This window comes from Haliaeetus leucocephalus, unplaced genomic scaffold (genome assembly GCF_000737465.1).
Source record: "Haliaeetus leucocephalus isolate CR32 unplaced genomic scaffold, Haliaeetus_leucocephalus-4.0 Scaffold229, whole genome shotgun sequence".
Classification (NCBI taxonomy): domain Eukaryota; kingdom Metazoa; phylum Chordata; class Aves; order Accipitriformes; family Accipitridae; genus Haliaeetus; species Haliaeetus leucocephalus.
This window is the reverse complement of record NW_010972665.1, coordinates 6,063,273-6,075,113: the sequence shown is the minus strand read 5'-3', so window position 1 is coordinate 6,075,113 and position 11,841 is coordinate 6,063,273. Positions and strand designations below refer to the sequence as shown.

Here is an 11,841-nt window from a genome sequence, read left to right as displayed (position 1 = left end):
GAGTGAATTACATAATAACCAGTCGTCGTGCCAGATTGCTCCCTTATAATGGGAGTAATAGCCCAGTGTAAAGGATACGTAATCGCCATTGTGAGCCATATGTCCAATTCAAAGCCCACTGAAGGCAGCAGATATGTTTTGTTTTGTTTTGTCACTGGGTTGGCCCTGGGGGCAGAAATAGCAGCCTCCTGACGGGCAGGAGTTATACATTCTACATCACCAGGGGACATTCCAGATTTCTGCAATGGGTAAAGAATTTGGGATTTCACACGTTTTGTGTGTCCATACACCCACCCTTCTATAAAAGTCAGATAATAGGGAATTTGCAAAGTTACTGATGGGTGTAATGCATGTGAAGTGCTTTAAGAATCTCTTGGCAAGAGGGGCTCTTAAAAAGAAAGATTTTGTGTTATTCCAAGTGTATGTAAGAGAAAGTGGCTCCTCGGGAGACAAGAACTTCTTGAAGACCCTTAATTAATACTATTTTGGCATCCGTAGCACTTCCCCTTCCTTTTAACAATTTGTTGCCAAGAATTTCTCATTCCAATAGTGTCCAATAAATCCTAGAAAATAAATTCCAGTGACTGTTGGAGGTATCTTTGGTTGCTTGATGGCTAAAGCAGCTAAAACCTTTTCATTAGCTTTTGAAATAGCTTTTTCTTTCAAAATGTATGGATTTAACCCCTGAAACAAATGATTCTCCTCTCAGCAGCCAGAACATCTTGCACCAGCATAGAACTATGCCGTGCTGCAGGTGAAATGATGGGTGTTTCAGTGCCAGGACAGGTGTGAAGTCCCCCATGAGATCAGACTCTACTCTGTGGCCCTTTGCATTGATCCTGCTGCCATGCACCAGCTTCAGCTTTGTAAGAGGGGTCAGTGGAGCTCAGCACATTGTATTTGACTATAGTGAGCGTGGGTGAAGTGGATTATCTGTATGGCGGTGGTCTGCCACTTAGGCTGAATTTTTATTTACAGTATACACCATCTGCTGTGGGATGGGATTCAGTGGTAGTTGGGACTCATCCAGGTAATTGTCCCTAAAGCTTCAGTATGATTCTTTCAGTATGTGACTGTCACCCAGAAAATGAACTTAACTGTGCAGACATCCTGAATGTTTGAGATCTCCAAGATAAGTGTAATTCCATTTCAGATTTATTTCACAAACTCTCTAAATCAATTTCAATGCATGTCTTCACTATGTATATAACATATATAAACATATGAAAACATATATGACATACATAAAGACTCCATTGAAATACTTGGATTTAATAGCAACTGAAAAACAAGGTCTCCACAGATTGGACCTCTTCTTACGTCACTTTCCCATAAGCCAGCAGTAATTCTCTGATGCCAGGAGAATTACATGAGCATAGCATTACTGTGAGGTGTATCAGACCTAACATAGAAACACCCTGTGAAATGTCCCCCATCAATTCAGGGTGGAGAGGACTGTCAATAGTTGGTCCTGTTTCTACAGTGATTCATTATTATGTTACTTTTTTTTTAAGTTGTTATTTACTTTTTAAACTCCTACGATGGAGTTTCTTTTGAGCCTTAACATATTAAAGTGAATGAATCCTTGTGATCTCCATTACAGAGATTAGCTATTTAGGTGATTATGAGTTTCCTGCTGTTCTAAACTACTGAATGGCAAATTAGGACCTCCTGATTTTGATTTGCGGATTGAGAGAGTGAAGATTGTATTGAGGTGAAGTACAAAAACTAGGTATTTACTGTTTATCAGGAAATGTTTAAATCACAGCAAGTTTTCCCTTAGAAAATCCAAGACAGATGTAGATCTGAATGTTTCTTGTTATTGTTTGAACACATGACTCTGTGTTGACTGTCTCATTAACTAGATTGGAAATTAAAAATTACTTTACTTTTTTTTTTTTTTGGTGTTCTTTTCCTTTCCCTGACTTCAGTATTGTTTATGTAGGTAGTTCTGGACACAAAACCATTCCCTTTTGTGGGTTGTTCTTTCAGCTTTTTGCCTGCATATTCTAACCATACCATGAATGTGGTATGATCAAACACAAGAAAGCAATCATTGCTTAGTGGAGAAGTTGGAACTAAGTGAACCATGGCAAGCTCAATAGTTTCCTCAGCAGTGCGGTGGCCAGCTCCATTGCACAGCCTTCATGAAACCTCTTTATTAATGGCCTGTATATTACTCTCCTCAAATATACAGCCATGTTCTTAATGAAATAAAATTTAAAAAATTTAAAATCACATTTTTTCTGCTATTGTTATGCTTCCCCTACTCAGATTAGTCTCAGAACAATACTTAATAGAGTACTATGTTTCATGTGACTTTTTTCTTTTCTTTTGCAGGCTCTGAACAGCAGTCTATACAAGAGTGCATCGCCTTATGGCTCTCTTAATAACATTGTGGATGGGTTAAGCTCCCTCACTGAGCATTTCTCTGACCTATCCCTTTCTTCAGAAGCCAGAAAACCCAGCAAGAGGCCACCTCCTAACTACCTGTGCCACCTGTGCTTTAACAAGGGACACTACATCAAAGACTGCCCACAGGTAAGGAATATACAATGTTCTGGAAAAATCTTCATGCAAATTCTAACCATTCCTTGACTTAGTAACACCGAATTTGACCGAAATAATTCTTTAGAGTGAGTAGCACTGAAGAAATATCTTGAGAAAGTGCCAAGCCAGCCATGTGTTCTTTTAATCTATTCTTTATCACAATGTTGATGGAAAAAAATATGCTATTTCATTTGCCTAATAAGCATTACAAAAGATATTAATCTAGGCACATGAATAAGTAGATTTTGGAAACTTTAAAAATGGCTACTATGTAATTTTCTATCACAGAGAGTGTGTAAAATATGTTTTCAACCAGAGCGCTGTATAGTCAGTTTAGTAATGGCACTTAATAAAAATATAACAAGTTACATATGCTAAAGGAGAATAAATTGTTACACTGGATGAGAACTTTGAATCAGTGTTGCAGTAACACAAGCTCCAAGTATTTCTGGTGCAAAATGTCTTTCATCTCATGGAAGAAGTTTGCTGTACTTGGCAAGATGTGATGGTCTTGGACTCCTAGAACTTTTTTGTAGTGGCAAAGCTGGCAATATTTATTTCCTTAGAAAAGAGGTATAAACCAGTGTGCGCTAAAACCACTCGCCAATCTGCAAATTTTTTTTCTGAGGCTCCAAGCCACAGTGTGCAAGGTTTCTCCATCCTCTCAAGTTTCAGCTGGATGCAGTCGTGTTGCTGGCTTAAACTTTCACAACTCTAACAATATTCTGTGTAGAGTCCCAAAGAAATTGAAGTGCTGCCAATACTCTGGAAATACAGATGTGGACATTACCAGCATCCACTTCACTACAGCTTTAACCTCCTACCCTCTTAATGTGTGACTTTCAGGAGAATTAATCTGCATAAAATTAACTGCAGTTAATTTGCGTTTGAGGATGTCAGACATATATAAGCCAAAACACAGGTGAAAAAGCATCTGCCAGCTGAGCAAGGTCAGCATGAAATCCAGTCTAAGTTAGATGAGCTTTAATTGAGTGTATTCCTTCTGCTGTTATGTGTAGACTGAACTGTTTTCTTCACGGACTTTAGATATATATCTTTCTTTAATTCTAATGAAAGCTGTGGAATTAAAGTACATCTGCAGTCTTGATGTGGCACTTGAAAATATTTTTACTTCATATTATTTCAATATACATTGAGTGACAGTTTTCTTTAGGAAAAAACCTGAAATTTTCTTTGCTAGGAGATCAAAAATACTCTGGTTTGTATACTTCTGTGTTTAATGTACTCAGTTTAGCATGTTACAGCAAAACGTAGAGATAGGACTGTGTAATAGCATACATTACTTAACAAGGGAATTAAAACTACAACTACTAAATACGCGGCAGAGTAAAAGAGTGCTGCACTGGGGTAGGTACATGTCTGTGCCACGCTGTGTAAGAAACCAAATGAATGCAACAGGTGTCTTGATGATCAGTATGTGCAAGCTGCAGCTCACACAGATGGTCCCAAGTGAATGTATCAGTATTGGAGCAGTAATGCATTGTTTATTTCATAGGTATTTTTACAGTTTGAGGCACTAGGGATTAATAAACAGTTAATGCAAATTGAAGACATACCCATATAAATCCAGGAGATGCAAACAAATTAGGAGTCCTTTAGGAAGATTAATTCACTTGAAGTGCACATCCTGTGTAGTTTTTTTTTAAGATTTCACTGGTAATGTCTTCAGTTTCTCTGTGAACCAGGAAATGAAAAGACTTCCTGCAGCGCATACTCTGTGGCTGGCCTATGAGGTAGTGAGTGAAGGAACACAGTATCAGGAGGCGTCTGCTTGTTCACTCATGCAGTCTTCTACAGTTACAGGCAGCCATATCATACAGCCCCTTTTGTAAACTGATCAAGTTTTAGTTGGGAAGTATTTCAGTATTTTGCCCTCGCTACTGCTGATGTGGGAAGCTGCTCCGGAACCTTAGTCCTCTCCTAATTAGAAATCTTCCAATTTCCAGAATAAGTGTAACTCATGGCCACTTTATAGTCATTTGTTCTCCTGCCAGCATTGTCCTCCACTGAAATAGCTCTTCTCCCTCCCTGGTGTTTATCTCGGGATGTATTAATAGACTGCAATCATATCCTCTCTCAGCATTCATTCTGTAGGACTAACCGAGCCAGGTTTTCTCAGTCTCCTCACAAAAAGTAGATGGACTCTCTATTCCCCAATCCTTCTCATGGCTGTCCTCTTGTGCTTTTCATCCCCTTGTACTTGTGTGACTACATGTATGTATGGCATCCCAGAATGGATCTCATCAGTGCCTTTTACTGTGTATGCATGTATCTTTTTCCTTAGATCAACGTTTATGTTTCTTAAGGAACAGATGATATGAAATTAGTTCTGCTTTGTTGGAGATTTCTAACACAAGCAAGTGTTTTATGGTCTAGTCAGTATGTAAGTGCTTTCTTGAAAAAGAGCAGACTTAAGTGTTCACAGAAACTTAAGCACTTCCCTTATGTTATCTAAATTTGAGGACAGATCTACGGGGGATGACCCTGTGTGCTTAAGTTATGTTCAAAACATTGAAAACATTATGCATGAAAAGGGACCACCAACGGCAGGATCAGGCCTTTGTCTGAAAGACCCCATTTGTTACCGCTGCTTTTGACAATAACTGATTTCTTAATTTGAACATTATATGCATTACTTAATAGCTTAGATTTTGATGCTTAGTTTTGCTAGTGCTGTCAAAAATGAAAGTTGTTTTGCAAATCCTACCAAAAAAGGGCTGTAGCTATGCATTTTTAAAGTACTTAAATTTGGATAGAGAAAAGAGATAAACTAATCTGATTTGGACAAAATGCATATCAGTAAATCATACGGTATTTTTATTTTCTTTTCATGTGACTGCCTAATAAGAAACAGATTTTGAAATCGTTTTTTTAATGGAGTTTTTCCTGCATAACAAAGAAATCGTGTAACAACTCTGAGGCTTTATATCCTCCCTTAATTCTGCTTGTTATAAACACTGTAAAGACGTGTGTTCTTTTTCTGTTGCTGTAAAAGTTGATAGTATACCATACTGATGAAAATACATGTATCGGTTCAGATTTATATCTTAAGTGATGATTATATTCTAGGAAGTTAAATAATTATAAACAAAAAAGGCTAGCTTTAGTATTTGAGTACCTCAGGTATCTGCAGTTGTCCAATATCCTGTCCAAAATTATCTTGTGGGGAATTGAAATGGGATTTAGCAAACTTCTATTATTTTAGCACGTAGTTTGTGTGATCTGTAGTGACAGAAAGTGTGTTTTCTGTTTTAGAAACTACCAGAAATGAGAGCAATGTTATGGCTGCAATTCATCATTTCCAATTTGCCTACATTTGCAAAAATGGTTTGTTGCAATTATTATGTCTATAAAAAACACAGCACTTTTAATCTTTAGTGTCATCTTTATAGCATATCTACATTTTCTCTGAACTAGTTTTTGAGTTTCAGTGGCTTAGGAGATAACATCTTACTCATACCTCTCTGATGTTCTTTCACATACAGAACTCCCATTGACTTGAATGAACTGAAAAATGTCTAGAGAATAAAGGTTAAAAGCAGTGCTCTTAAATTTAACGTAGTGATGCTCTTAAAATGTCATTGACAGTGCCATCAAATATACAAAATATTTCTCTTTAAATAGCAAGGAAGGTGAGGAATGAGAGTACTTCTCTGGTTTACTAGTGGTTAGTTTTGTGATATATAAAGATATACGTATATAGACTTATCAAAACCTTGTTTACTTATTTGTATACTCAAAGGTACTGTGCTAACGTACATCTTGCATATGCATGATAACCATAGGTTTTCTTCCCCTTGCCAGGACAAATGATGAGTTCTGGGCCAGTAATAGTTAAGATATATGATTCTTTATGACATTTATTTATCTAGCAGATATAGAAACTCATAGAACACCTTTTTCAAAAAGTTACATTGTCTCTTTTCACCCGTTATGGCTGTAGTTTATATTTTTAAATCCTACAAAATATAAAAAGTGGGTTCGTTTGTACTATGCATGGCCTATACAAAATGAATCTTGTTCCTTTACAGTATAGGGATGTTACTGACATTACCACCCTTCCATGATGTCGTCACCCTAAACTCAGACCTATCATACAGGTTTAATATGCAGAAAGAACAGGGTAATGGGGTATGGTGTTAGATACACTATATATGGACATTTGTGAATAAAACACCTAGTTCAGGTTCTAAGAAGTTGCTGAGTGATTGAACCTTTGCCGTGGTTCAAAATCTTCTTTGGAAAGGAAATATGTGGACACAGATCCTAGATCTCATTTATTGCATATGTCATTCCTCTTGTTAATTTGGGCAGTAACGGATTAACAGCAAAGGCAGCAACAAAGTTTGTACTTGTAGAGGTCCAAGCTCAGAGCTCCAGCAAAGCATCTCTGTATTCAAAGTTTCCAAACTGACCTACCTTGTGTTTCTGCCAAGCACCAGTTCCATCCACTGGTTTCTCTGTCCTAACTTTATTCAAGTACTGTCAAATCCTTTTGTGAAAATATGTGCAGGCCTAGTCACTCGAAAAATACATGGCTCCAGCCATGTTTTTCTGAATGCTGAACAAGGAGACTGCTCTGATCGCTGTGCCAGTACCAGACTCTCTGAAAAAATCTTCCTGACAATTCCTGTAAATTTCTACACAGGCAAGGAAGTCTCACATCATGGAGACTTGGTGGAAAAAAACAAACAAACAGGCAAATATCTCCATTCTGCATTCAAATCCCTGGTGCACTGCAACTATTTAGTCCAGTCCCTGGGAGATACAGAACTGTTACACAGTGTGTTTTCCAATTTTACACTATACTCATAGAGGAAAATGCATGTGCGTGCTCACAGAAGTACAGACATATTACCACAGACATTAATGTAATGGTAAACAATATTAGCCTCATTTTGCACTGCATTTTTAAATCTGTGAATGAAATGTATGGCATGATCCATATTAATGAGGCCAACAGTGGGAGTCTTTCTATTGCCAACAGTGATCTTTGAAGCAGATCCTGTAAAACTAAAGTACCTTGAGAACACATATTCAAGGCAATGGGAGTAGTAGGTAATTACTGTGGCTGCTTGAGTTTGCATAGATTTGCTTTTGTGGTTTCATGCAGGATGTGGAAGAAATCAGTGTCAAGCTGAGTTTAGTCCTTTCTTCTTAGTCCGTAGCTTGGTCTGCCAGATCATGCTGCCCTGAAGCTGTCCCTCCCTGTGGTCAGATACAGTGGATCTTTGGCAGTAGAGTTGGCTCAGCAGGCAGCTATTTGGCTGCAAGACTGCAGCAACTTTCATGCCTGAAACATTAATCTGATTTGTCTTGTGCCTTATGGTTGTGCAAGAATCTCAAATGTCTGCAATATTCAAGGAGTCCACAGCTGTGCTTTCTCCAGGTACCAAAGGCTGGCTAAGATGGCAGTGAGGAACAAGCTGCCATCTTTACAAAGACAGATTTTACCTTTCTGGTTTTTAGCTTAGAGATGTTAATATTTGAAAAAAGCAAAACAAACAGAAAACAAACATAAACCTCTTGAAGTTTATTTTTCGTTTTAAGTGGAAGATGATGTTTCAGAGAGCTCTGGAATTAAAGGAGATCATACACTTTGAAAAAATTTAGAATTTGCTTTGAAAATAATAATTTTTGACTGTTGCTACATTTTACAGTAGTCTTTTGGGTATCGGGTGATGGCTTCCAAATAAACACATCTTTTCTCCATTGAACTGAGTGAAATATCAGTATTGCTATTCAGTTATAGGATGAGGGGTCTCTCGGGAATCTGAAACCCTGTATGGCTCAACTTTGCAGGTTCCACCATAGTTTTTGATTAGAGTGTACTTGCTGGCATTTGGTCTGGTGCTGTACAGGTCTCTCTTGTTCATGCTTTAATTCTGTTGGCTTAGAGAGTTACTACTGACCTGACAGTGGAATCCCTGATATGAGTAAAGCAGTATTTGAATCACCAAAATTAGTATTCCTCTTACACAGTTAAAGATGAAAATATGGGAGACATAATAAAAGAAAACAACAGCTAAACTCATCTCTGGTGCAGTAGCACTGATTTTACTAAGACCCATACTGAGAGAGAAGCTGTATGCCTGTATTACAAAGAGGAAAAAGCTGTTAAACTCTGCTATATGTTTTCAAACTGCATGTGGCACTCTAGGAAACAAATCTGTATATATCCAGTCCCTTGGTTCTCTGGCTTTGAAATACATTTTGATACATTAACCCTTTTTGTATAGTGCATTCTTCACCTAAATATATCTCTATAAGAAATTGTAATTCTTAGGTGTTCATTCTGTAAATACCTATGCACATACTAAATTTCCACGTTATGACGTACTGGAACAATTTGAGGGTCTCAAAAGTCTTGTTTATACACAACATACTACTTTCATTTATTCATATTTTTCCACTCAGAACCTGCATAAAATTATTTTAGATGATTTGGACTTTGATATCAAATATACTACAGAATTTATTGCAGGTTTTTGGCTTGTTTGTGGTTTTTTTTTCCCTCACATGCTTGAACTTAGCCCTGCCAAGTTTTCTCAGAGTTTCTGAGATTAGCTGGATATATTTTCTCACATAATTTCTACTTTTATTATGAACACTTGCAGAAATCTTGTAACGAAGGTATGATGGGCTGTAATTTTGTCTTATCCATTTTACCTCTGGAAATGTAAGCTGTTTAAGAGTCTGAAACATCAGAAAATACCCATTGTGCTCTGTTCTGGAAATTCTGAATTAGCTGTGCATATCATGGATTTAAACTATTTATCAGAGAGGCAGCTCTATATAAGTAGAGGGAATCCAAACAGCCCTGCTTTGAGAGCATGCTCCCAAAGTACTAGTTTTAAAACTGTGGCTATAATATGTGGCATTTATGTCCAGTTGTTTGATAAACTGGTTGCTTGGAAAGAAGATACTGAATCCTAACATACCAGAATAAGAGCAGTTAGATAGTGAAAAAGAAAACAGAAATATCTAGTGAACTGTGTCTGTGCCCCTTTCCTGTCTAGCACACCGCTCAGTATTACATTCCCAAAAGTCTGGAAGACCAGCCAAAACCAAACTCCTCCTTCAGCACCATCACTAAGTCATTATTACTGTGGTTCAGTCTTTATTACTGATACAAGTTCAAACTTTTTTTTTTCTGTGGGAAATGCAATGTAAACAGATGTGATAAAGGCAAATACTCTCAGAGGGCATGCTTGCTTGGTCTTTGCAGTGACCCTGGAGTGGAATCTCATGTCCTGCGTGATGGTTACCAATGGACTGTGTGACAGAATTTGATTTCATTTCATTGAGGTTTTCCAACTTCTTTTTATTTACTTTTGAATCTGACTTGCATATTTACTATTTAGATAATTTCAAGCTGGTTGCTCACTGGCAACAAGGTGGATATCAGGAAAAGAGTACTGTTTAAATGTAAGCCCTTATGGATAATCTGGCATTTAAACTGAATAAGGTTTCAGCACTGGTAAAGCCTCATCTGGGTCCAGGTTGAGCACAGTAATTCAGGGAAGACTGGAGAGGAGAAAAATTGATTTAGTATCTCTGAAATATGACTTCTGTTGAAAGACTGAAGAACCAGTGTTGTTTGCTCCCACAAAAAGACTCCTTAATAATTTGCAAATATGTAGAAAACTTTGCATGAAGGGCACAGTTTGTTTTCCAGATCCACAGCTAAAGAGTCCAGAGTACCAAACTTCAACTAGGCTGCTCTTTGTAACTGTGAGACATTGAAATAGGGTGCCTGGGAAGGCTCCTGATCATTGGAAGACTTTCAGAACAGTATAGATAAACATATATCAGGATTTTTGTGGGTGATCCTGTCCAGGACAAGTGAGAGAACATCCCAAAGCATCTCCCAGCCTTATGTTTCTACTATTGTATGTCTGCGTACTAATAATACAACTCATTATCTTAAATGTACATAATTTATATTTAAAAATCATGCACAACAGACCAGATCCAAACCCTGTGCAAGCCACTGCGAGACTTTTACAAACTCCTTTGAAGTAGACTGAACATAGCTATTGCATTGGTCTAAATCTGAACTCTGTTTACTAACAATTTGGTATTTGCTTAGTTTGCAGTAAAACTCCTGATAAACTGTAATTAAGTGCTTAGCTTGGAAATGAATACTGCAAGCATTCCTCCTGAGAGGGAAAGTAAATTCTGGTTTCCAGCCCTCCACAAGCCAATTTATAGATAAGGTAGAGAGAACTACCAGGTCAAAACCACACTAGTTTATCAATTCTTCATTTGCACTGATAAGAAAGGAGTAATGGAAGATTAAGTAAGTCATGTTTTCTCACTTTGTAAAAGTATTTTGGTTTAGTGTGAAATGTAGGTTGTGGAATTGCCATCCATGCTTGGAAGCATTCAAGATTTGACTGGACAAAGCCCTAGTAAACCTGACCTGGACTCAGAGTTGGTCCTGCTTTGAGGAGGAGGTTGGACTTGGTGACCTCCCAACCTCCATTCCAAATTTAATGATACTGTGATTCTATGATAATTAACTACATTTTCATGCTCTGCAATAAGAGATCACTGATTGTTTTTCAAGATGTCTGTATCTCCCAGCTCTAACGTCTACCACAATCCTTCCTCACTGTGCTTTTAAATAAAACACTCTTGCAAAATACAATACTGCTGAAACATGAAAGTTGAAGCAAACAGGCATTTATTACAACAATAATTCTCTATTATTACACAAATAGAGAAAACAGAAGACCCTAAACCTCGGCAGTAACACCTGTCAAAATGTCCATGCACAAACACTTCCTGTAAAATTGTAGCTTCATTTAATCTATGTCTAGAAAGTCAATCAAATAACTTGTTTTCAAAAGGAGTTTTTCTCTATGAAAATGTCTGTTTCAACAAGGTGTTCAGCTGAAAAAGCAAAAGAGGTTGAAGTGGACATCTGAAGTGGAAGAAACCACTTTGCAATGGTTTTAATTTGTTTTGCAAGAGTTTGTTTTGCGATGTTTCATAAGCTTCATTTACCCAAATGAACATTTATATCTTGGTATTTCTGGTTTGAAATTCTGAAAATTTTCACATCTGCCAAATGTATCAATATTTCAACTCTCCTACCCAGTTTTAAGAGAACCTCGTTTCCCTATTTCTCAGAAATGAAAATGCATTTTCTGATAATCCCCATGCCCAATTAAAGAAGGCCTACAAGGTCTGAGCAGGGGCTGGGATGATGTCAGATAAACAGGGCATGCTCTGGCTGTTGAAGAGAAAGTGACTGTCAGAGAA

The 11,841-nt window shown here is 37.5% G+C and overlaps 1 protein-coding gene across 1 annotated transcript in view; it reads left to right on the top strand.

Annotated features, from left to right (window-relative positions):
• Positions 1-2,020: 2,020 nt before the first annotated feature.
• The window catches only part of ZCCHC24 (zinc finger, CCHC domain containing 24), a 92,698-nt gene continuing 82,877 nt past the window's right edge, over positions 2,021-11,841 (top strand). Inside the window, exons 1-2 of the mRNA XM_010567923.1 lie at positions 2,021-2,029; positions 2,341-2,541. Of these exons, the coding sequence (XP_010566225.1) occupies positions 2,021-2,029; positions 2,341-2,541 (210 nt within the window). The remainder of the gene's footprint in view (positions 2,030-2,340; positions 2,542-11,841) is intronic.